General features: G+C 37.1%; 3 protein-coding genes across 5 annotated transcripts; all 3 read right to left on the reverse strand.

The window, feature by feature from the left end:
• Positions 1–413: 413 nt before the first annotated feature.
• On the reverse strand, positions 414–5522 carry HCF101 (ATP binding protein). Its single transcript, XM_048094512.2, has 15 exons — positions 5376–5522; positions 5200–5307; positions 4654–4796; positions 4517–4567; positions 4169–4324; positions 3648–3791; positions 3429–3571; positions 2862–2931; positions 2661–2756; positions 2402–2491; positions 2143–2196; positions 1513–1636; positions 1245–1369; positions 903–1025; positions 414–723 (listed from the first exon to the last, which is right to left on the reverse strand). Exons 1-15 carry the CDS (start codon positions 5431–5433, stop codon positions 658–660), a joined length of 1551 nt encoding a protein of 516 aa, XP_047950469.1. The 5' UTR covers positions 5434–5522; the 3' UTR covers positions 414–657.
• A 6469-nt stretch (positions 5523–11991) lies between these two features.
• SULTR3;5 (sulfate transporter 3;5) lies at positions 11992–16173 on the reverse strand. The gene is made up of 12 exons (XM_048096072.2): positions 15034–16173; positions 14538–14739; positions 14273–14444; positions 14010–14075; positions 13808–13918; positions 13582–13698; positions 13381–13507; positions 13015–13301; positions 12738–12928; positions 12579–12658; positions 12420–12496; positions 11992–12342 (listed from the first exon to the last, which is right to left on the reverse strand). Exons 1-12 carry the CDS (start codon positions 15347–15349, stop codon positions 12178–12180), a joined length of 1911 nt encoding a protein of 636 aa, XP_047952029.1. The 5' UTR covers positions 15350–16173; the 3' UTR covers positions 11992–12177.
• Positions 16174–18479: 2306 nt separating this feature from the next.
• LOC125196428 (uncharacterized) lies at positions 18480–25318 on the reverse strand. Of its 3 annotated transcripts, XM_048094941.2 has the most exons (13): positions 25096–25318; positions 24716–24859; positions 22600–22661; positions 22387–22474; positions 22232–22293; positions 22041–22137; positions 21462–21875; positions 20642–21133; positions 20300–20557; positions 19622–19702; positions 19236–19380; positions 19096–19141; positions 18480–18992 (listed from the first exon to the last, which is right to left on the reverse strand). In XM_048094941.2, the coding sequence occupies exons 2-13, from the start codon at positions 24809–24811 to the stop codon at positions 18866–18868; spliced, it is 1968 nt and encodes a 655-aa protein (XP_047950898.1). In that variant the 5' UTR covers positions 24812–24859; positions 25096–25318; the 3' UTR covers positions 18480–18865. The 3 variants fall into 3 exon arrangements, with proteins under 3 accessions (XP_047950898.1, XP_088913649.1, XP_047950899.1); XM_089057523.1 differs by lacking the exons at positions 24716–24859; positions 25096–25318 and adding an exon at positions 23771–23956; XM_048094942.1 differs by lacking the exons at positions 22600–22661; positions 24716–24859; positions 25096–25318 and having other exon boundaries at positions 21462–21846; positions 22387–22465.
• Positions 25319–27296: the final 1978 nt, after the last annotated feature.

Genomic DNA, 27296 nt, shown 5'->3' on the forward strand with positions numbered 1-27296 from the left:
TAGAGTGTGACATCCAAAAAAAGAAAATGTGTCACTTAGAGTGGGACGAGAGAGTATTAAGGTAACAGATTATACGAATATGAAATGAAACTATCACACACTTATTGTGTCGTCGATAAAACCACTAACACGATAAGAATTTACCCGAGAATTCTAATTTCGTCTATTTTCTTGTCATGTCTAAAATTGTGCTTGTCTAAAATTATCTAGCATCAACCATGATGAATCCAACTCCAAACTATTGACAGTCAAAATCAAACCTTCACGCCCCGCACGTATATGAGTAGAGTCCGTTTTGCTCGACGTTTCACTTTATAGAAATTGCCAAAATTTAACTTGGATCCATGTAGATTATCATACAAACCAGACATACTAATCCAAGCACTTCACTTCCACAAAGAAGCGTGACAAAATTGGGTATAAAGGTACATGTTGAAGAATTTAGTGCTATGAGTATTTTCTTTCACAAGATCTTTAATTCTGAGCGCTATGTATATACAACTTGGAGTGGTTTTATAGCCTATGACTAAACAGATAAAAAATAAATTGAAATATGAACTTTTACTGCTGCCCAACATGTTAGAAATAACTTAGAGAATGGACTGAGAAGCATCTCTCTGCAGGTACAAATTTGAGGTGGGTCTTCAGAGATGCTATTTAGTCCAGGAGTATAGGAACATCAACTAAACGCTCCATCGTTTGAAGCTGATCGTATGGTGCAATCTGCATTATAACGAACTAGTTTCAAGCTTTGGCTCTGGTGAATAGCGATATGATGTCTTATATTGCATGTTACTTCAGTAAAAGTTGTTTATGATTGATTGAGGATATAAAAATAGATTAACTTGCTTCATTCATATCCCTGTGACAAAGGTGAAACTCATTTCTGGCAGATAAGTTACCTGGTTAAATCCATCAGGCCATGTTATGGATACTGCATAGTTCCCCATTGGCCGGATTTCTTCAGGTTCGACGTCCTCTGGTATGTCTCCATACTGCAGTTTCTGCTCACCGGTCCATTCATCCTGGTTGCACCATAAACCAACGTTTTTCATATAATCTACTAAGGTTATTTCAAAAAGTTGGTTTCACTGGAGCATTATCATTTTACTTAAAAGATCTAACGAGTACCTACCGGATTTATGTTAACAACCCCAAATCTTTCTAGTCAGTTACTTTGTTGCTCGTTCATTATTTGTTAATCGTTATCCAAAAGTTTCATTATGAAGAACTTTTTTCCATACCACACTTTCTGCAGATCGATCATTTCGCCTCACAGTTGCCGGGTGCAAATAGAATTCTTCATCAGATGTAGGTACTTTGACTCGGATTGCCTTCATAGATTTATCGTAAGTGACTGCCGTCGACACTGCATTGAAACAAGCATAAGAAGTGCCTTCAATCCCATTATATTATTGTATTAGATCCGACTTATGACCGGGCCTCAAGAGTCAAGAGTATCAACCATCCCCCGAGACAGATAGCTGTCATTGAAGAAGAATATCAAGATACCTTGTTGGCGGATTTTGGCACACTGCTGCACTACGCAGACACCTAAATCCTGAAATGTTCCTGCTACTTCACCTTGGGGATCAGCCACGACTTCAGGTACTCCACTATCCCCCGAAACAGATAGCTGTCAAGCAAGCACCTTATTACTATATCACAAATACAGTTAAATATCATGTGCTTGATATTTTTTAACAGTTGATCATATCAAATTGACGTGATAAGAAAAGCATTGCAAATTAACCAGTTGATCTGTTGCTTAAGTGAAATCTGGAAATTCCTACTCCCCCCAGCTTGTTCTTCCAGTAAAAAATAATCCTATAGCTTTTGGTTCAAGTATATACAATATGAATTTGGTAAATTATGAGTTTGTATTTTTCAGATAAGATGAAACAATAGTTCATTTTAATAGGAATAGAACTATCAATCCAGAAGATTTTTGCAAGGAATCTACAATGATATCACATGAACTGCCCATCTGAATATATTTCAGTAAGTTAGCATCTATGATGATGCTGCCACATCTATGTTTTCTTGGTATAGAATTTTTTTTCCTTCAGTTCAAATGTTTAATAGACATTGATCCTATCGTAATGTATATCAACATGCTAACATGACCTAAAATGAACTCACAGTTGGTCTTATAGGAAGCTCAAACAGATTAGGGATCCCAAACTCCTGAACCACCTGCAAATAAGCATATCTAATTAGCAACTCTGGCCCTCTGAATCTGCACAGCTGTATGGAATATAGTGAAATGATTCCATGCATTTTCAGTCTCGATATTTTACTACCACCCTTTCATGAGCTTTTTCAGTCTCGATAATTTCTCAAGACGAACAGGATTAAAAAAAATAACAACTTTTTAAGATATTAAAACATGGGGAAAAACCTGAGAACCTGAACCTCTGCCAAAAGGATAATATCTTTTTCCATCAGCATCAAAATGACACATATTCTCAACCACTGCGACACATGGTACCTGAAGAATAAGTCACAGTTCTCAAAGAGCACCAAAGGGGTAAATCCCAGACAATGCAAGTTCTGGAAAAATAATCTATTTTTACGATGTAATCTTCCACTGATTAGATTACAAGAAAAAAATGGGTTTAAGGGGACTGAAAATCTGTGATAGTAGAGAAGGGACCAGCCTTTAGCTTAGAAAACATGCGGACTCCTTTCGCAACATCTATGAATGCTAGCTTCTGAGGTGTGGTAACAATAACAGCAGCAGTCAATGGGACAACCTATTACAGTTTGACCAACCCCAGTTAGTTCACAAGGAAATTTAGCAATCAGGCAAAGCAAAACAGAAGAAGAATAATACTTCACATTCCAAATTATAATTGTACCTGGCATAATGTAAGTTGAATGTCACCTGTTCCAGGCGGCATATCTATGACTAGGTAGTCAAGTTCACCCCTACACATTAGGAACATGAAACTTAAATCGAAATCTTGATAATGATGTCGATAACATGATACATATACAAGTTACATGGATGAGCCAGATACATAATATAGACTGGTATGTACTAGACAGGTTCTCTGTACAACTGCAACATGCATTGAAGACATGGGTGCTGTTTAGTTCGAATCTAGAGTAGCAAGATAGTGTGAAAATTTCTAAGCAATAAAAATTACTTGGTACATATTCAGCCAAAATGAAAAAGTGAACAAATGAGAAAGGGAACAGACATAGAAAATTAATTATATGAACTAGAGAAAATTTATTTAGACTGAAATCTTGGCAAGGTGGTGATGGCAGTGGCAGTACAATTAGTGAAAATTGGAAACAAACAGAGATGGATAATTTGAAGAAAAAAGCAAGTTTATGCATCAAATGGTAACGGATATAATTGGCGAATACATTCTTATGAAATAAAAAGATTAGGCCATCCTCAAGGAACCACAACATACCATTCAGTAGTAGTCAGTAGTTGATCAATCACACCTGAAACCATTGGACCACGCATAATAGCTCGACCTTGTCCAGCAAATCCAAAAGAAACGAGCTTGACTCCCATGTACTCAGTTGGAATTATAGTTCTCTTCTCTGGGTTCTAAAGAGCCATTCAGTTGTCATGCAGAAATGCAGGCAGCTAAGAGCAATTGCAATGCAAGAGTTTGACGAATTACCATTTCCAGCAACCGATTTTCTGGAGATACCATTGTGGGCAAACTAGGACCATATACATCAGCATCAAATATACCAACTCTTGCACCCATACCAGCCAAAGTATATGCAAGGTTTACTGCCACAGTTGATTTTCCCACACCTCCCTGGAATTGTTGGAGTATTTATTTAGAAAATCAAACTGTTATGAAGCTTCAAGGAGATAGCCGAACATTGAATCTAACAATGCAAATTATTGGGCAATTTGTATCTAAAGGATCCTATCCGGGGGAAGCTCTATATGACTATAATATTTTCTTATACGTGAATAGCAGAATGATGATTTGCAGAACAAAAACAAATCCAAAATAATGTATGTACCCTCCTCAAACCTTTTTGTACATTAGGTGGGAGAACAGAATCTTTAATTTGTAATGAATGCACAAGACAGAGGCAAGTACTAATAGAAAAAAACAACATCAAAAGAGCAGAATAATTACTTCAGGGAAATACTGAGACATGTCACATGTTATCAAACACCTACCTTGCAACTTGAAACGGCCACTATATTTGATATTGTCTGTAGACCAGCTGGAAGTTGTGACCCAAAAAGAGGTCTTGCTGGTTGAGCGGACATAGTCACCTCAACCTTTTCAACCCAGGGAAGAGCTACAACCACCTCATTGGCTTTCTGCTCAAACTGCACATGAATTATCCATATTTAGCAGATTTATTTATACACAACATTCACAAAGCAGAAAAAGAACTTGTGCGATGATTCCTGAAACTTTAGTTCTGAAGCTTCTTATGAATACCGTGTGAGAAGTCTATATCACTACTACCTCTATCTCTAGTTATAATGTGATTTAGGAGTTCTTATTAGTGTAATTACCATGTCTTTCACTGGACACGCTGGTGTTGTGAGCTCTAACCGAAATGAAACCTGAGATTAAAAGTGTTAATATTAGATAAGGTGATGTAGTATATTATGCAAATGAAGAGCTCATCAAATACAATTTCTTGTGAGACCTTGCCCAATTCTTTGTTGACATCAAGATCCTTCACAAACCCACATGAGACGATATCAGTACCAAAATCAGGATCAATGATCTGAGACAAAGCCTTTAGGACATCCGCCTCGGCTGTTTGACTTGATACTTGAGTAACAGGCGCTGCAATTGTAATTTGGTTATAAGAATTGAGAAGGAGCTGGATAGAATTCCAACTTTACAAACGTGTAAAACTCATGATGTTCGATCAAGCACTTATTCATAACCAAATCAAGGATCAGGACGCAAGCAATTTACAACTTATTCATCAACCCTGAGGCATATAATTATGTATCTTATAGGTAATGGTACACTGTAAGTCTGTAATTAAATTGGCCGCTGCTCGTTATAGAGAAATTCGTCAAGTTAGTTAAAGGCCTTCGGCGATCACAGCAAAAGAAACAACATGGCAAATTTTCAATTACCAACAAAGATAACAGAAGCAAACTATCAAAATTCATGCGTCGATTGCCAAAATGAGCTAATTCTTTTTTTTTTTAAGCATAGATAAGTTAATTAATTTCACCTTGGGATGAAGCAGCTTTAGGTGAAATGGAGGTAGATAGTGCATCGGCAGGCTTAAAATGCCTAGGAGGTAAGAAGGAAGCAGCTTCGGAAAATGACTTCGCGGCTCCTACACAAGTTAAAGTTAGTTTTGAGAATGAAGAAGTAAGTGCAGGCATGAAGCTCAATCAAACTCACTGGCGTTTGATTGCGATATGGAGCAGCGGAATGGCAGAGGAGCCTGAAGCAGCTGCATTTTGGCCTCCGCTGTGTGTGTGTGTGAAAAAGAGAAAGAGAGGTGGGTATTTTAGCAGAGAATTGGGGCCTCACGTTTGCATCCATGCTGGGGGTGTGAGTGTGAGTGTGAGTGTGAGTGTGGGGTCATGTAATCTCTTTTCTTAGAATTTTATGGAATGTCATCCACAACATAATCTTGCACTACAATTGGCATTGCTAATACTAAAACTTTACAAAATACTAGCCACTAGTAGACGTCACCAAACCGAATCAGCCCGTCCGAACCGGCCCGGAACCGTCACCGGCGGTTCGGAACCGTGAACCGGAACCGCGGTGGCGGTTCGGAACCGGATAGGAGTCGGCGGTTTAGGCGGGCCGGTTCAGGTTCGCGAAAAATCAAGAACCGTAACTGCCGGTTCGCCGGAAATCGGCGGTTCCAGTAGCTTTTCAGGGTTTAGGGTATAGGCATTCAGGCGTAGGCATGCCGACTAATAGTATATATATATATATATACTATCTATTTACATTTATAATTTATTGTTTTTTACTTCAACTTTTTTTATTTAAGTCTTTTTATTCTTTTGTAATTTCAATTTTCAACATTTGTATTTGTAATATCGACATTCACATATCGTTCAAATTTGTATGATTGTATGATTGTTTCAATAAAATTCCAATCGTTCCAACTCCAATGTCGACTTCTACTCCATTTGTCAATTGTCATTCTCGTTTTATTTATTTATTCGATAGTACAAGACTACAACTACACCTACAACTCTACAATTAGTACTATACCGGAATAAAATTAAAAAAATAAATAAATAAAAAATAAAAAAATTCGGCATTGAACCGGCGGTCCGAACCGGAACCGGCCCGGAACCGTCTAGAAACCGCCGGTTTTGAACCGGCTTGGAACCGTGACTGAACCGGAACCGGAACCGCCTGACCTTAGGCGGGCCGGTTCAGGTTCCATATTTTTTTGAACCGGGAACCGGCGGTTCATGAACCGTGGTGACGTCTAGCCACTAGCTTAATAAACAAGGAAAATTGATATTTGAGGTCAAAGGCTCTAGCCACGTTCCCGATTTTCATTGTACCGATCGTCCGATCGCATAGCATGAAAATTGATGAAACTTTGAGATGAGGTTTGGAGAATGTTGTTCAGATTTTGATGGAGTGAAAGGGTGTTTGGAATTTTTGATTAATTGATGCATATGTGGTTATTTAGCGGAGCGAATCTCCTGCTTCACCTCTCACAATCAAATAAAATAATATTATAACTACGATCAAATTTAATAAGTGATGGTGGATTATTTTATTTGATTGTGAGAGGTGGAGCATGAGGGCATCCGCAATGGGGTGGACGATGACGATGCGCGGAGGATACCCATCGTCCGTCGCATCGTCCGCCACTGTGGACGATGGATAACGAACGATGCGACGCGTTTTCGTTTTATTTTTTAATTTTATTAAATTTTCAAAACCTATATATTCCTTTTCACTTCATTTTTAACTCACTTCACTCTCAAATTCACACTTCACACTACATTTTCTACATTTCAAGCAAAATGAATTTCGGAGATTATCTGAATAGTTCGATGTTCAGTGGTGCACGACGGCTGGGTACAGAACTCGACGAATACCGGCCATTCGACACCAACGCCGAGTACGATCCCGAATTCACCACCGACTCGTACGGGCTGTCCGACATGGAGCCTTCTCCCCACCGCCCCTCCACCCCCGCCGCACCTCGCCACCGCCGCCGCGTCTGGGTCCGCCACCAAGAAGAAGCGGACCAAGGCACGAGCCCAGAAGTTGCCTACAATGGAGGTGTGTGAAGAGTTCGACCCGGGAAGGACGAACTACTCCGACCCCGAATCCATCGTCTTGACGAGATGTTGGATTGATGTTTCGGAGGATCCGGTGTACGCCAACAACCAGAAGGTGACTGCGTATTGGGAGCGCATCGCCGAGAAATACAACGCGGCCAAGCCGGCATACGCGTACAAGCGCCACAGGGAGCAGCTCCGTAAGCACTGGGATCAAATAAAGAAGCAGGTAAATTTGTTCGCGAGGGAGTACTAGAAGTGCGAGAGGGAGCAGGGCAGTGGCGAGAGTCTCGCGGATGTGCGGGACAAAGCGATGCAGTCGTACATTTCATTGTACGGCGATTTCAAGCACTACCAGTTCTGGGCGCTCTTGAGGGACAAGCAGAAGTTAGTTGGTGGTGTGATTCCCCAATCGACGACAGCGAGGAGGAGGGTGTCGAAGCGCACCCTCGCTGATTATACAAGTAGCGATAGCGGCGCGTCTCCAATGGACCTCAACAGTGTGGTGTTCGAGGATGAGAGTTCCGGCACACCGATGTCCTCCCGGCGTCCCCCTGGCGTCAAGGCTGCCAAGGGCAAGGGCAAGGCCACATCCTCCTCCGCCGCGCCGCCTGACCAGGCCCCGTTGCCGACCCCGAGTTCGACGCCGTCCGCGACTTCGACTGCGGCCCATGCCTACGCGGATTTGGCGGCCTCATCCGACTACAGGACGTTTTTGGACGCGCACACCGCCCTTGTCACACCCTAACCCTTATGACTTATGCACTTACTATAAATAATTTCAAAACTCAACCTTTATCAAGTACATATTTCAAAACATTCTAAACCATAGTGGGACCCTCTCACCACTCTATATACTATATATTTATCTGTATGCAAAAAAAATGAGGAGGAGGAGAAGGTTGCCAAAATGCGTCAGCCGCCGACCCTGATAACATGTTGAGTTCCTATGACCCACGTCAATAAAAAAACGTCACTGATATTTTATTCCTGAAAAAATATTAGTGGTTTATATGAGCCACAACTTAGTGTATATAAATCTTACCTTTAATTCCACAACCCAAACAATCAATTATATTCTTTAACCAATATATATAACAAATAATCAACAAAATAAAAAAAATGATTCCATATAGATATGCATATGCCACTCTGTTCAGTTTATTATTCTGTGATAGTTCAAGACTGGTATCTGTCCGGGATTTCCAATATCCCACTATGATTTGACCCGCAGGTCCCACTGTGAATTGACCCGTAGGTCCCAATATGATTTGACCCGAAGGTCCCAATATGATTGACCCGAAGGTCCCAATATGTCCACTATGATTTCAGATCCAAGACATGACTATCACATATCCTCTTTAATCAAATGATTCAATTAATTCCAATACCATATGCAAAACATATCTATTGCACCAATCACATATCCATATTATATTCCATTCAATAATTTCAATTTAATATACTATTAATATATTTATTGCACCAAGCATACATCCCCATCATCACAATTAAACACACATCATATCAGTATCACATCGTATAGTCCAATTATTCACTTCAATTTAACACATAGCAATTAATCATATAACGCATGTAAAATTAAAAGTGTGATTTATACGCACCTCATTGTGAAGATAATCATCTACGACCCTCTGACCATTTCTTTCCTTGTTTTTTTTTCTCCACCTTCCCTCCAAATGCATTATTCTTAATCTTACTCTCCGAACCTCTTTCCTCCTTTTCGTTTTCCAAATAAATTTCCCCTCATAACACAATATTTGTGGGTATATATTTTAATACATGGGTCGGTTTTTGCTTCCCCTCCCCCTTCCCCTTCCCCTTCCCCTTGATAAAAGAACTAAATTTATATAAGCAACTTTTCCTAGATTTTTAAGCATAATAGTTCAAATATGGCCACGTATATGTTATATCATCAAAACCTATCCACTTTGTTAAGTTATTATTATTAGTTGCATGACTCGTATAAATGTGTTGCATGCAATCTTATAGTTTGACACGTAGAAGTATAGTATGCAATATTAAATTAATACAACATTATCCCTTTCCTTATTTCTTTTATAATATAGGATAGTGTGTATTAGCGTGTGCGATACAATTATAAGATTAACTACATATGACATATGTATATATTGCATGCACACAGTAGTCTACTTATATATATGTATCCCATGCATGCACACACACATTAGGCACACATTTTTATAATTACTTAATCAACTAAACTATACGTATAATACATATAATTAACCTAACTTAAATAGATAACTAACTATATATTTATGTGTCATTAGTTAATATATATTTACATACTGAACTATATTAATTCCCCAATATAAATCAAACATCATCTTTTATTTCCATCTCTATAATACAATTGATAATATAATATGCAATAATGATAAAAGATTTAATTATGCAAAATAATGAATGTTTCGGGTTAGGGATGTTACAGCCCTCATACAGGCGACCAACCCGGTCAAATCGAAGGCATCCAGCGGATGATCGATGACCTCAACCGCAAATTGAGACTACTCTAACTAGCCTCCTTTTCTTTGTATTTAGTGCTTTTTTTTTATTTCTTAATTTGTAACTTTTTTTTAATTAAGTAAATTTAGTATTTCCCTTTAATTTTGTTGTTTTTATATGTTTATTTTTATTTACATTTGCAAACCTAAAAATATAAATACAAAATAGAAGTAAAATGCTTAGGGCGTCGCTTAGGGCGGGCTATAGTCTGCCCCACTGCAGATGGAATAGGAGAGGAGGATAAAATGCTGACGTGGCAGTGCATAGGGCGTCGCTTAGGGCGTCCCATTGTGGATGCCCTGAGAAGTGGAGCAGGAGGAGATCCGCTCCGATTAACGAGTAGGTTTAAGCATGTTTTGGTCAATTAATTAGTACATATTGAACTCTAGCATAACGATTACATGAGATTGAAAATATTTCTTAGGATTTATGGTTTTTATGATTAAATAATCTTCAGGCTAGATAAGATATATGGTTATTGTGATGATTAAACATAAGTGGAATAGAAATTATGGTATAAAAGTTTGGTACGGATTAAATCCCCTGTTTTTCAGTTGGTTTTGAATTTTTTGGCATGTATAGAACAGTGAAAATTCTGGTTTAACAATTTTTAAAACAACTTTGATGAGTCTAGTAGTGCCCTGAATATTGTGGAGAATTTTGGAGTTCATGTACTATATATATCAATAAATTGTTGATACAAACAACTATAAACAGCCATAATTTTCCTAATTTGCATTGTTTCCGTATATCTTATCCGAATTATTCAAAGTACTTAAGCTATAAGAAAACTTGATTAAATAATTTTAGAATTAACTATAATATGTCTGGATGTACTCTGAATTTTCTAACGAATTAATAAGTACATTTACTATTTATAATAATTATGTAGAAAACATTGACAAAAATTGTCCAATTTTTTAGTACGTGGGAAAATGATGATATCTCCCGAACCATTACGAATTTTTGAATGAATTTTATTGGATTATAAAGGAGACTTATTTAGGTATTTAAAAATATTATTCTAAGCCTCTAAATCCTTCTGAATGAACATAGAATGTTTATGACGAATTAGTCTAGTACAATTATTATATTTTGAAAGTAATTAAATATTTGGATGAGTTTTAAATATTTCCGAAAATGTCTTGATTAATATATCCCTTTATGGCATCACAATCGTCTCATCTTAACTTTGATGGATCATAACACCAACGAAATCCCACACAAAAATCCTATACCTTCTAACACACTGCCAAGACTACCGTCACTACAACACACTTACATAATCACACGAAAGAATTCTCAAAACACTCACCCAAACTCCAATTCCACACGGGAATGTAAGAATCTCTTCTGACTTGCAAACCAGAGCCGTAGAGTTCTGATTCAGTTGTCAGGGAACCGGGGGTAACCTCGACTAGAGTTGAAACTCATGCAGGAAAAGAAAGAACCTACCGGAGAAAATGATCACACAAAGAATCAGAGAGAGAGAGTTTCTCATATAGAGAGACATAGAAAACATTAAGTGTGAGAGTGAATTGAGAGAATGTGAGAGGGGAGTCATTAAAATGACTCTTTCAGTAACTGTCTCGAAAATCAACGGTCAAGACAAACGATCCGAGTGGAGTGACAGGTAGCGACAATCTAGGAAGTCTCTGGGCATGAGATAAGCTGATACACTTTGGGTCACACAAATACAAAAGGTAAGTGAGCCGAGGTAGTGTATGGGACATACTGTTATGGTCTTGAATCTCTTTGAGTGGATTCTAACTCCAACGAAGAAGACTACGAAAATTTAAAGAACTTAACAATATAAATAAAAGGGAAATATGCTTTTTTCTTACTTCATGAGAATGCCATAAAGGGCTTACACTATTTATAGAGAGCAAAAATAACTAAATGGGAAACGTGCATTGAGATGTGAGATGATGCAAGAAGTGGAGGAGTGGAAATAGTGGAGTAAATGCATGTAGTGGAGATGCTAATAATCTAACTGCCTTGCCGATAAAGCTTTGCTAATTAGGGCCTTTGTGGATTACGGGCTGAGCGACAATGTTGGGGCTGGGTTGGGGCGGTGGCGTTGGGCCTGGGCTGGAGCAGTTGGGCTGCTTCGTATCACATACACCACAATGCTAAACACGAAACTGAATTGTTATCCCTATCCATTATTCAAGAAACCAAGAAGAGAGCGTAGTAAATTAAAGTAAGAAACCCACAAATTTTATTTCATCACCAAGAAACACAGAAATTTTATTTCATAACCATCAAGCCAAACATTAGCTAGGATATTGCACAACTTTTGTAGCCAAACAATTTCTACAAATGAACGGAAACGAAAGTAAATAACTGGTGTTATATATTGGTGTGTAGATGAAACATTACTACTACAAAGCCACATCCATAAGGTCATGAGATCGACGTTGCGTGAATTTGCATGCATTAAGTGCATCCTCTGTCGATAAGTACACTGCTTCCCTCCCAATCTTATCCACTGTTCCCATTAGTATCAACTTATCCATCACATCAATTCTTGGGTTCACTAATATTATCTGCAAACCACACATCATGTGCATTATTTTTTTCTCCAAATCCATTGCATAATAATTACTCCTAATTAGTTAATTACCTTGATCCCTTTGTTTTCTAAGGTTTTCCTAACTTCAAGTACAGCTTCCACTCCAGTATGATCAATTGCCGTCACACCTATCGCACAATTAAACTTTAGATACATATGTATATGCAAGTTCATCTTGTATTTAGAGTCATGTATGTAGTTAGTCTTGACCTCCTAGGTCGAGCAACACATATTCGATGTCTTGTGTAGTGCTTTTCGAATCATTCTCATCCCGAACCCATCTCAAGATCCTGCAACATATACATGTTCATCAAATCAAATCAAATCCAATCAAATCCAGAAACATGATTTATTTCGTTAAGTAACAACCTCTCTTTTATATAATTTGAGTTTGCAAAATAAATGGGTGAGCCAAGTTGCAAAATCAATACTCCTGAATGGCTAATAGTCCCAGGATACTGCTCCACGTCGCGGTACAAATTCGAATTAGGTATATTCCCTAGCTTGCAAGTAGCGGGCCTGGCCATGTACAACATTGCGCGGACCAAGGCTAGTCCCACCTAAGCAGGGCGACCGATTGAGTTAGTAAAAAATTAGTTAAGCATAATTGAAATGTTTGGACATAGTAGAATTGAAGAAGGATTACTGAAATGACGAGTCCCATGTCCATGCTAATGAAGGAAACGCCGAAGAAAGCGGAAATGCAGATGACGAAGTCGAATTTATCGGTCTGGAAGAGGTGATAGGCCTTCTTGTACTTGATGAGGCCTAGCATCGCGGAGATGATGATGGCGGACAACGCCACGTGAGGCGTGTAGCTGAAGAGCGGGGCCAGGAAAAGAAGCACCATTAGCATGCACACTGACTGTACCACGTTCGCCATCGGTGTCTTGCAACCCGAGTTGAAATTCACCGCCGTTTTTGAGAACGGGCCTAATATTGCATATGCATAATTCATCAATTTATACTAATAAATTTTAAAAAAAAAACAATTAGAGAACAAATTAATTACCGGTAGTTAAATAGCATGATGTCATGGATCCAACTATGTTCATCACACCATAAGCTATCATCTCCTTGTTACCATCAATGTGGTCGTTTGTTGACATTGCAAAACTTCTTCCAATTGCTATTCCTTCCTGTAATTTTATACCTCAATTAAATAATGTTATATTTATACATTCCCCTTTCTTTGCATGATTACAAAACATACCGTGAGAGCAATCATTCCAGTGATTATTCCAGCTTTCAGTGGCGCAAAAACATACTTGGAACTGAATATTAGACGATTCACCGAAAATGCGTTTATTCCTTTCTTCAGAGGCCCCACCTGCAGCAATCACACACTCCTACTACATTTTAGATTTTTAGTACTACTACTCTTATTAATTAATTTGATTAGGTCAAAATCAAATGTTTAGTTGATAATTGAAAGTTACCGTGGAAAGACCCAATTTGGGACCAACAGAGTAAGCAAGAATGCCACCGGAAACAACCACCACCATTGGGCCGATCGCCGACACCCAAAATAGGTTGGACTTGAGCTTTTTCTGTTAATTCAACATTTTATATATTAGTATTATGTAATTTTTGTTTGATTGACATTTATCACTGTAAAAACCTGACATGAATAATACTTACAACATATCTAGTGAGTTGGAGAAAGACGAGGAATGTTATACCAATGAGTGCACATTTCCAGTTGAACTACAATCAGTTCAACAAAATTTAAAACATGTCAGTTAAACAATTTCACTAGTATCAGATAGAAAGAAAAAGTGATTAAAGTAGTATTGGTACAGTTCTCATCCCAAAATAAGTTTTTCTAGAATAGAAAGTTACTAATTTTAAGGGATGGGCAAAAATGAAAATAGTTTTTATTTTTAAAGAAGGATGAAAATGACCTCAGTCCTATTATCGATAATTGCACGTATAACATGGGGAACACCGGTGTGCGTGGTGAAGTGCTTTAAGCCAAGCAAACCCTTCATCTGCTGAAATATAATAAGCACGGCCGTTCCTCCCATGAATCCCGTGATTGTGGAATGCGACAGGAAATCAACCAGTATGCCTAGTCTGCATAGGTTCATTTGAATTGATTGATCAAAATGAATTGACGATTAATGAAATAGTAGAAAGGAAGAAGAATAACAATAATAAAAAGAAGACCTCAAGAGCCCGAGAATTGTTTGAAACAAACCGGCAAAGAGAGTGGCGGTGAAGACTAAGCTGACGTAAAGGTCAGTGGAAGGATCGGCTTTTTTTTCGATATTTTCAGCAATAAGCAACGAGCAGGCCGCCACCGTTCCCACGGCCAGGTGCTTCGAGTTCCCAAATACAGCGTACAAGAGCGGCGGGACAAAACTCGAATCTGTCAATTAAAAATGACCTTCGTGTTATGACCTACTATTGTTACTATACTTACTATCTAAAAATAACCTAATTGTCATCTAAAAATAAGTACTCCATCTTCTCCTTATATGTGTCTCATTTTGATCTGTCACAAGTTTTAAGAATCATAAGGAAAGTGCATTGATTAGTTACTGTAATATGGAGTCCACTAAAAAAAAAAATAGTACTAGTAAAATGAATTAGGACAAACAATAAAAGATGGACCAAATTAAAAACTGAGACACGTAATAGGGGACGGAGCAAAGAAGCTTACAAAGGCCGATAATGGGGGGGATTTGGGCGAGGTTGGCGTAGCTGATCCCCTGAGGAATGGCGAGGCTGGCGATGGTGATGCCGGCGAGGAGATCGTATTTAAACAAGCTGAGGTTGTAATTTGGCAGCCATTCCAAAATAGGGATGAAATATTGGAGGCCCTTGAGGGCACGGCGCCTGGCCGACCGCTCGCTCTTGAACTGGCGGAAAGGGTCGTCCGGGAAGAAGGTTTCCTTCATCTTTGACTTCAGCACGATGCCAAAGCTTCGTGCTGGCCCGAAATTCACGCTCCGAGGATACTCCTCGTCCGCGCCCATATTAACTCTCTCTTTCTTTACTAATGAATCCACCTGATCAAAAATTCATCTTGTAATCTACTACACATATCTTGTGTAGGAACAGGATTCTTGTTTTTGGACATCATTTAAAACGTTTCTTTTTTTTATTGGATATTTGTGTGTAAGTTTACGGTTAGGCTAGTACATGTGAGTATATATAAAAGAAGGAAAGATATGAGGGTTCTTTCTTTCAGTTGAAAGAGAGATGTTTCAAAACAACAAATGGGAAATATGTATAAATGTTACTAAGAGATTACATAGAAAAGAAGAAAGATAAAGACTGTCTAAATTAAAATAAGTAAGTATATTATTTAAATTTGTAAAAAGTAAACAAACTTCTGTGGTGGCATATACATACATAGTAACTAATAGACATGTCACATGATGAGATTAGGTTAAAATGGGCTTCTTCAATAATGAGACTACATTCACTAACACACACATAAAATTCGTGACACATGTCATATCATGTTATGTTGATTGTCTTTATCCTTTTAATACACAATACTACATGATTGATTTCAATGAATAAATTTCTAAACTTTATTGGTACATGCTCATTTATTTTGAATTAGGGTATCTCATTTCACAGACAATTGCAAATCAGAGATTTTTTAAGTAATATAAGTAGATAACTCTCTTAATCACAATAAACATGAAATCCTACTTGTTCACAATTACTCAGAGTTGTAATCAATGTCGAACCAATTTTAAAGACCGAACTTCTGAATCCGTCATGGTTAGCTTGTTTTAGGTCATATTAAGACATTGTTAGTTTGTTTTAGGTCATGCTAATAAAATTCAAATTTGAAAAATACGGATGTCATATTTGGATCATTTTATGTCATACTTACTATCATGACCTAAAACAGACTAAGAATGACCTACATGTTCTCTAAATATGACCTTTGGGTGTAGTTCTGTGGTTCGGCAATAAGATTGAGTTTTGCTGTAATATAACTCTACTCTTATATCTTCATATAATTAATGAATTTGATTAAAAATGGTCTTGAACTGTAAGAATAGTACTAGTACAACTAATAGGAGTATTGTGGATATCACGACAACACTAAGAAAAGAAAAATCGTTTCTCACATTTGATGGAGTATAATTTAACCTAAATTTTGTACAGCCACTAACAAAAGGTAGAACATAGGTTAACACAGTGAAATCACATAAAAATTCAATATTTTCACGTTATAAAAACCCCATGAACTAAACAAACAAACAAAAACACACAACACAAACAATAGGAAGGTATGAATACTACCAGAGACTAGAATGTTGAAATGAGAAAGGAAAGAGAATATTGAGAAAATAGTGAAGTAAAAATGGTGGGGAAAACACTATGTATAGTGGATAAACAAGGCAAAAAAATTAGTTAACTGTTGCAATTTTTTCGGAGGAAATTCTCAAGACATTGATGCAGCTTGATAAGAGGGCATTCAACGCCTTTTTCCTAGGATTGGGTCAACAAAAAATTAAGTAATTCTGCAAACTTGATAATAAATTTAATAACTAAGACTACAATGTTGGGGTGTATACTAGTAAATTGTGTATGATACATAGTATAATTTTTTTGGGAGAGGGGATGTCTTACAGCTCACCTAATATTTTGTTATAACATTTTATAATTAATTTAATTTTGTTAACCGCTATAATTATTCCCTCAAAATAAATTAATCACTATCTATATTATAATGTCTTAGCAAAATCTTGTAGTCATGACCCTGAGTAAATTTAGTTTAACTGAATCTAACATCCTATTAGTCTAGTCTGAGTACTACTTCTCGATCGACATTCCGAAGTCTTATTCAAGTAAATATGTACTAGTTTCTGCTATAATCTAAAGTCAGTGGCGGATCCAGGATCCGAAAATGGAGGGGGCGGAATATATTGCATTAGCTTGATTTAGTGTGGACATGGCTATTTTTACGTTGTTCGGGGCGACGCCAGAGGCAAACGGAGGGGGCGGACATGGTAATTTTACGTCCCGATAAGGGGAAAATAGTCGCATGGAGGGGGCGACCGCCCCCCTAGATCCGCCACTGTCTAAAGTTATTCTGAAAATCATAGTTTATTGATATAATTGGCATCACAAATCATATCAGTTCATAATATTAAGTTATGAATTGATATTGAGTCAAGAACTGATATTCACTGATAAGCTAATTGATATGGAGTGAGGAACTAAATATTTTGTATTGTTAACTGATACTGTATTTATATACTAATATGGTTATGTTATCTAATTTAAGAAGAGATTTGAAATTAATCATCTCCTATCTAGGGTGGTTTTAATTAGCTTAATGTGATATATTTGATAACTCATCAAATCTCAATGCTTGTTTTGTAGTCTAAGTAAGACCAAGATATATGAATTATATAAATTATTTAGTTCATTGGTAGATAAAATAAGGTTCAAGTAGGCAATCAAAGCTCATCTTGGCCCGCTAAGGCCTGAAGTAAATTAGTTCAAAAGAGTTGAATATTTAACAACCCAAAAAAGCGAGATAATCTACCTTTATCTTAAAGCCCATCTTAATTAATTATCTTGCGCTAATTTAACATGCCTGCCAAACATGCACCGAATATATAAAAATCTCATATTCTGCACTCAATATATAAAAATCTCATATTCTTTGATTATATATTTTTTTATTACTATAACGGATGGTATATTGATATTACCATGCAATGAGACTCTGCAAGAGTGTTTATGATGAAAGAGGATTAGTAGTTTAATTGATTCCGGCATATGTATATAAGACGGGGGGGGGGGAATATCAAAATACCATTATATTGGAGTTATAGTCACGAAAAAATACCGAATTTTCAATACCCTTACCAAAGAACTCCATTTCTCAGTCATGCAACAATCAATTCAATCACATGATAGCATGGTTTAAAACACAAGTTTTTACACCTATCATTAATATTAATGTTCAACCCCTAATTACTAATTCTCGTGATTGTCTTCATATGTCCATCAATTCTTTAACTCTAAAAATATTAGTATCACATAACCACAACATGTGCAGGAATTGGAAAATTAGCAACATAATTTTAAGAGATGAAGAGAGGGTCTAACATATATATGAACACAATATAACAAAACCACCATATGTAGTTTTATTTGACTAAAGAATATGAATATCAATGGTTCTTTCACTATGCAAATTACACCACAATAACAACACTAGAAATACTAAACTTATAGATTACACATCTCTGGAGCGCAGGTGCCACCACTCACTATGCTACAGACACATTACTTGTGTCGGAATGTACACGGCCCCGATAGCATAGATTTATGTTGATATACACCGATCACAAAAATTTAAGTCTAAACGCAGCACACTTCACTTTCACTATTTAATCTACAATAAGTTGAAAGGATGCAACAACATGGGCTCTTACAAAACTGGTTTTTTCTTAGGAGTACTATTTTTCTCTGTACTTTTTTTAATAGAAAAAAACTGTTTTACCTTTATTTCAGCCAAATGGGTTTACACTGGGGGTAATGAAGTTCCCAGAAGTAGGATGAGCTGCTGCTTGAGGATTCGGGTTAAAAGAAGTAAAAGTGGGGTCCTCAAAGCCGAACCCAGGAAATCCATGTGGCCTAGAATATTTTGATTAGCTTTCATGAGTACAGTAGTTTTATAACAGAAAGGAAATCATTCTTAATTTCAGATCGAAGCAAACTTGAGCTAAAACTTTAATACCTTGGTGCGGTGCTACCACCGGCTATTTCATTACCCATCAACGAATCTGGTTTATGGTTAGACATCAGTAACATGCAAATATTTATGCAACCATGCTGTTCCAAAAAAAAACTTAAAAAGGAATTTGTATGATTGTTTACTTGTAGGATTTGTCGGTGCATATGATGGCGTTTGAGCAAGTATTTGTGGAGCATATGGAGGGGCTCCATAATTCGGAGTATGCAATAGCCCAGACGAGGTTGCAGTTTTCGGTAAAGCACCTTGTAAGGGTGCCATAGAAGGAAACTGCATCACAATTATAAATCAACTTTGCAATCAGCATTAGCATGAGAATAAAGCCGAGCTTACTCAGCATACTCTTTTTTCTGTTCAGATATTTTGAACACTGAAAGTGAGGAAATATAAACCATTCACCAAACTCGAGTCAGGCAACTTTCTTCAAACAAATAAACAAACTGTCGACTTATAATATAATGAAGACAGATAAAAGAGAATAAATCAGTCGAAGCCCTGGCAGTAAACTTACTGTTGATGCTTGAACTGGAGAAGGTGCGCTAACATCAAAAGGATTGGTTGATGTTGGCATTGACTGCTGATTTGCTACAACCTTCAATCAGAAAGATCAAATGTTGCATGAGGTTAATGAACAATGATTTGGGAAAGAGTAAAATAGGACTAATGAACTTTGCCTCCCTAAGATCATGATAGCTAGTATTCCCATTTCGAAAAATAACAGTTCATTCAAACTCATTCTATGAGGTAAGCTTGCCTCATATTTTACAAGTAGGCTGTCAGAATATGAGTATCAAACCATTGAGCGTAACAAAGCCTGAAGCATATTTCGAATTAGTTTGGACTTTGGAGCATTCCATTTTTTCCTAACAAACAGGTATCAATTCGTAACTGAAAGAGCATTCTTGACCCTTGAGCATATGGTGTTACGGGTGTCCACATCAATATTATGTTTAAACCAGTGATTAATTGATAAGTGCCGTCCTTATTTGGGATTCATAACCCCCCTTTGTATTTTAATTATAATTTTAAATCATTAAGATTTATTTGTAACCTATCCCTTTCAAATTGAGAGGTTACCCAAAATGCTGAGGCAAGAGTCAATTGACTCGACAAAAAATGCAGAGCAACATCATATAGGTTATAGGTATTAATTGATGAGCAAAAGGATTAAAATAGAAATTTCGCTTACCATGGGATTATAGTAATGCATAGGGACTCTAGCAACATAGGGGGCGCCTGGATACCACCCTGGAACTGGAGATGGACTATAAGAGTAATTCATCGAAAATAAGTCCTCAGGAAGTGCATTTCTTCCGACATGTTTTCCATCAGATGTAGATGCTCCAATAGCAGGGACAGGAGCAGAAGCCATTTCAGCTTGACCCACTTGTGCAATAGAAGCACCAGGCGGAGGCCCATAGGCATTTTGCATAAGTGGATTCCATGACTGTTAGAATCCGGGGCAAGATTGATTACTCTATGAAGAAGACAAAATATAGAAACGAAATAAAATCGCAGGCACAGGGCATACCTTGTTGACTGAAGATCCTCCAGAAACTGGCTGTTGAATACTTCCAGGGAACAGAGGTTGTTGTTGAGGATTAATGGTAGGCCACTGTCCTCCAGTGGGAACATTTGCAGGTACAGAGGCAAAGGATGAAAGAGATGCATCACCAGTGGGAGTAACAGATGGTGGAGCAGTATTTCCAAAGGATGGTCCAAACAAGGTGTCCTGTATATTGGTGGAACTGAAAGGAGACGTTCCTGGAGGGGGATAGGGACCAGATGAGGATGCTGGAACTGATAACCCAGAAAGTAGAGATTCCACAGAGTTCGAAGCTGGAGTCATTGTTTTGGCATCGGGCAGAGAATCAAAATTTGCCCAGTCATTACTGCTAGGTTGTTGGACAGCAACTGTTGGAGGTGGTTCAGGAACAGCATCAAAATCAATAAATGAAGCCTCCACTTTTATCTCAGATGGAGTCACATCTGATGATGCTAAGCTACTGGAGGATGCAGTTCTCTGCAAGAAAATATTTGCCACTTATATTATTTGGTGAGAATTAGTGGATTTAGTTTTTAAGAGAATAGTTACACAATTATAGTATGCATATAATAAAACCTGACCTGTCCCTCAATGCCTGGCTTATAAATAGAAGCTATTTTGCATGACTATAACATGTAAAACCATGAAAATTTAACGAATGAAAAAATAAAGTTTGTTGCAGCAGCTGGTGAGCAAGAAAATATGACAAAATGAATATGCTCTGCTTAGTTGTCACTGGGGGTAGAAGGGTTATCAAGAAGAAGAGGCACACAACAAAACACATCTTAGAAGGGATACTTCTCACCTGTGTAGGTGGCCGACCATCATTTGACTTCCCACCAGTGGCTTTTGGAGGTTCAATAACTCGAAGTGGAGATACGCTATCTCCTAATATATCTCTAACAGGACGGACCACGGGAGGACTTGATATGTCTGAATCCTTTTGATGATCAGGGGACCTAATTTCAAGCTTAGAGCCTTCTTCAGACATTCTGCCATTTCCAAATCTATCCTCTCGTCTCCAATCATTGACTACTTCTCGGGCAGGACTTTTTCTAAAATCACCACTTCGCTGATTATCTTGATTATATGATGGACTTCTTCCACCCGAACTTGACCTGTCACTATAGCGACGCTCGAAGGAATCATCATAAGGAGGACTCCGACTACCTTGATAGTTGTCTACCCTCCTGTTGCCATTGGAATCATCAGTTTCTCCCTACATAAAGACAGATAATAATAATAAGAATGTGAACCATCTCTGTTATTCTCCATGATACCCTATAACTTAGGAAGGATGGTTCATACGAGCATGCACTAGTTACAAAGCAGCTATCACAATAATGGAAACTTTGTAGTAATGAATAAGGTTTATAATATATACCATAAATGCCCTTGGAGGTTTTTCCACATTCTTCTCACCAGTATATCTTCTGTCCACATAGACATGCCTGATGAAATCACGTAGTCTGACTATATTGCTGGGATGAAAAACATGTATATCAGAATATTTAAACCATGAAAAAAAGATTTCCAACTGTAGAAATATATGGCGTCATATTTTTTTAGTTTTACCTGCCATCAGGGAGGGAATTACGCTGAGGATCCCATTCCTTCAAATAAATTTCTCTACCAATCTACCGCGAAAATAATGGTTCAATCATGAGTACTGAAACATGCCTAAACAAATGAAGGAAATGTGGGCTTTAAAGAGAAACAGTTTCTAGTACCGCATTTCCACCTCCTTGAAGTGCACTGACTTCCTGTGGAGTAAATTTAGCCATAGATACTGACTTCACTCTGTGCGTGAACTCCCGACTGGAATTAGTTTGAAAATTAATAAGTGAAGAGAAACATTGATCCTTAAAAAATTACTTATTGCATCCCAAAAAGAAGGTTGTTATGCAATATAATATGTAAAACTGCAACCCAAAATGACTTACTGTATCCCGCTGCAGGTTGTACAGACAAATGTCAAGAAGCTAGTACATACATATTGGGGGCCCTGATAGGAAGCAAAGAAACAGTTAGCCACATCTCTTGAAAAGCCTTGCCATTTCAGCATGAAATAGAGGCATATGCAAATAAATGAAATAGAAGCAAAGAAACAGTTAGCCACATCTATTAACATGGAACGGAGGGAGTATAAAAATACAAAACTAATAGCATGTGCAAATAAATGAAAAACACAATCTGTCATTGTCACACTAATCTTAACATATGAACAGTGATTATCAGAAATTGGAACATGATGTGGAGACTATATACTTAGGGGAACATGAGTACACTACTCTCAAGGGCATGAACAGTTATTTAAAAAATATGGGGACTATAAACTTAGGGGAGCATGAGTAACTTGTCATTTACAAAACCATGCATTACACCATCATTTAATTAGACCCCCTACATTGAGCCTATGTTATAATTCTAATAGATACAAGGTTTGGCATCTGCTCCTAGTAACTGAGGTTGCTGATGAAATTAATAAAGCACTTTCATAACTGGCATCCAAACACAAAAGAGGGCTGAAGTCTAACCACCATGAGCGAAACTGAACATCCACAAGTAGGTCAATATTTCATTATCAGTAATGCATTAACAAATACACGCAAAATATAGAACCCATATAATCTGTAAAACTGTCATGTGTCAGAATATAACTCGAATCATGCATAAAGAAAGTTACGCTATTGCCTAATGATATTTACAGCTCATGCACGTGTGCATGGAAACCCCCTTAAATTTTAAGCACTTATACTATTCACGTGTTATTGTGCACTACCTACAGTGCATGCAAAAGCACTTAAACTATTCACAATTATTATTTTTCCTTTTTCTCTCCCCCGCCGTCGTGATCCCTTGGTCATGTCGTACGGGCTAATGACGGCGCGGAATGCGCTAAGGAATTTATTATTTTTCATTTTTTCTTAGTTATATACAGAATTTAGAATTACGAATAAAACAAAAAAAAATTATAATTTCATTAAACAATTAAAAATTACTCCTACATGATTAGAAAACAGAAATGAAAATAATGCATAATTCAATTAAAATTCATGCATCCTCAAGGTGGCCGACGCGTGCCCAAATTTCTTCAACAAGATCATGACTAACGTGTTAGAAAAACTCTTCCTCGCAGCCAAGGCACCAACATGTTGGCTATATGCATTAATAACTCCCAGCCCATACGGAACTGGCGGTGGAATACTCCCGGCCTTCATCGCAGAAATAATCCGCCATCAGCCATCAACTGGCTTCTTCTCTTTCCCGGTGTATGTATTACTTAAGCCAGCGTTGATTTCCTTTATTAGCCACCATGTGAGTCGTACAGAAAAATTGGTTGTAATCAGTGTCCGGAAGATCATAGCCATTTGAACATATAGCCAATGGCTATTTTAATTTTTTAATATATAGTAAAATATCATTTCAGATTTTTTTTTTAAGGTGGCCACGTGTCAGCCACCATTGGTCGAAGGAAATGCATGCTTAAGCACGCATACATGTAGGTGCCACATGGTTAGCATGCTGCAGTTTACAAGCTTCGTGCATGCTCAATGCAGCTGCTAAGCACACGGCTGTTGATGCACTTATTTACAAGCATTGAAATATTTTGACAGCAATATATATTTTCCATTAGTCAGCAAACCAAATCAAAGAGAAAACCAAACTATTTTATTGATCACTGTTGACATCACATACTCCAAGATCAAGGATTGTGTGTTCAGAATCAAAAGCTCAAAACTTGGAACTTCAAACATCATTGCTAATCAGTCAAAGAAATCAGCTAAATTAGAAGATATCACAATACAGACTTCCAAGTTCCCTCCCTTCATATGCAGTTAAGAATTCTATTGGGGATACCAGAATATTACTCCTATTTGTTATTGCAAGTTAGCCCTATACCACGAAGCATGAGATTAAGCTCTATGGTTGCCCAATTCCTAATGCGCACCGAGTAAAGTGATCCATCATATTAAGTGCTCCAAATAACTCAGAGTAAGTGAAATTAATGAAATTTATTCAACAAAGCAGCAATCATCAATGAATCCAGCATAATACCAAGCTGTTGCAGTTAATACACCGGCGGTTCTCAGGAAGCTTCAGAAGATTCCTTATTATTCTCTCATTCTTCGCGTCTTCCTTCCGGTTCGCCATTTCAATAACAAAGAATAAACCTCGACACCTTTTCCCCCAATTGGTTCACTGTATAAAAGCAACTACACGATCAGCACGAACCGAAAACCACAAAAATCGATAACCAAACACAGAATCTTCAATCTCTGAGACGATCAGATCTGGTAAATTGAACTAGTGAAAGTTGAATTGCCGGCAATACACAACCAAAAAAAAAACACTAAACAGCAGCGAAACCGAGCGCCGTAAACTTCAATTAACTTTAATAATCAATCGAAGCGACAGAAGTAGATGAATGAGCAAACCTGATCGGTGAAACGGAATTTCATAAATTAGTGAATGAGAACCGATCTCGCGTCTATCCTTTACAGCTCAACTTTACCAAAGAGTGGAGAGAGGAGTGAGGGCAGAGAGAAAGACAGCACCCTTTTGCTGTAGAAAATCGTTGGAAAAACACGTAGAAAAGAGAACGTGGAGAGAGAGAGAGAGAGTATTTAATGCGAGGAAGTGAATGAATGAGAATTGATTGGTAGAGGCAGCCCAGACATTGACTCTCACAGAAAACAGAGGTCTAACATCTCTGAAAATGATTTATTGGATAAGAATAATTGCAAAATCAAATTAATACTAGTAGTATAAATTATTTTGATTATCTAACTAACCTATATAGAAATAGCAAAATTAAATTAATAGTATAAATTAATTTGATAATCTAGCTAAAACTATATGGAAATATTGTTGCATATAAAATGACTACACCCTATTCTAATCCAATCATTTACTATTTTTTTTATGGTTATTTTTATTTTGATTTTCCATTTCTATCTTTTATAGTTATATTCAATTATAGTATTAATTATCGTAATAGAATAAGAAGTTGGTGTCCATTGATAATTCAATTTTCCTTCATGGATCAATTATTTGAAGCATGGTGTATATTGTAACCATGTAACTAAAAACTGTTGATCAGACTTGGTGTTTTATTGCACTGGTGCAAAATGCTCGCTGCTATGTGCTCAGGTTATTGTAATAGTATGATTTGGTAGTACTACTATTTATTGCAGTCGCCCTAATTTAATAAGCGAGATTAATGTCTCAAATTAAATTAGCAATTACTATAAAATCAACTGGCAAGATTGTATTAATAGAATTCAATGACTTATGCGACATCTTAACTAATTACTACTCCGTATTAATACATAAGATTAGTAGTTAGAACAAACTTTATAAAACTTGATCATGCGTTTTTTTAGGTGCAAATTTATTAGTAGAATCAATAAAATAAAAAATTGGAGTAAGAAAATTCTGGGAAATTTTTATCATTTTTTTTTGTAGTCTCCATATTTTTTAGCTCATGAAAATTTATTATTTTGATAGTTTGCGTGGAAAAAGAGTATCATTTAAAATATGATAATATATCACGAATTGGGGTGAAGATAAAAATTAAGAGTGAACTACAAAAATAGTTCATGAACTATGCGTTTATCTCGTCAATAAATTCCGGACTTTAAAAATATCTTATACAACCCTGGATTAAGCGTTTATCTCAAAAATGGTTTTTTTTTTCACTGTTTCGTACCGAAAATACCCTTTTAGGGGTTTGGGCAGTTCGCCATTTCCAAAATTCGACTTTTTCAGCATGTTAGCACATTAATTGATTGTGCATGTTGTATGATTTTTTATATTTCTCTCTCTCTCTCTCATACTTCTCTCATCTATTAAATACTTCTCTCATTCTCTCTCCTCCATCTCTCTTCCCTTCTTCCTTCCCTTCCTTCCCTTCCTTCCTTTAGAAAAGTCAACGCAAAATCTCGACTCAATTCTTTGCTTTCATGTCTTTGCTGTCTGTTACAAAATCGGGTGATGGAGGAGGCGGGACAGGTTATAGGTGGCTCCGATTTGAGTACGAAAATTGTTTGTGCCGGCAAAGAGTGATTCTCAAAATCATTGTCGACCCAAGAAATGAATCAAATGGAATGTTATATTTTGTTTGCGAGCAAAAGGGCAAGGTTGGATGCTGCAAGTATTTTCAGTGGTGTCATCCCAAGTGTGTGGATTTTGAAGGCTGCAATTACTTGGTTGGGTACGGTGGGCGTGAACACGAAGTTGGAAGAGAAGACGAAGTTGATTCTGAAGTATATCCAAATCGTTTTGAAGGTAGAAGTAAAGTGAAAGATTGTATTTTGGTGTTATTTGTTGGATTTTCGTTGTTAGTTTCGTTTGTAGCCACTATGGTGAGTTTGATGAAGTTGGTTTTGACAAGTAGATTGCAGTTTGTGGGAAAAAAATTTGGTGAAGAATTGTACGTAGTAGTGCATGAACTTGGCGAAGAATTGTAGTGTTCAAATCAATGTACTTTGATTTTGATTTATGTGTTCTAAGTATGGAGTATTAATTTTTTTGAAGTTTTAAGTTTGTTTTAAATATTGTGATTTGAATAATTTATTTCTAAATTTGACAATGAAATTATCTATGGCTGAATGGATTTTCTTCGATGGGTATGAAA

This window comes from Salvia hispanica, chromosome 4, assembly GCF_029641045.1.
Source record: "Salvia hispanica isolate PSC_SH4W2 chromosome 4, Shi_PSC_v1, whole genome shotgun sequence".
NCBI lineage: Eukaryota > Viridiplantae > Streptophyta > Magnoliopsida > Lamiales > Lamiaceae > Salvia > Salvia hispanica.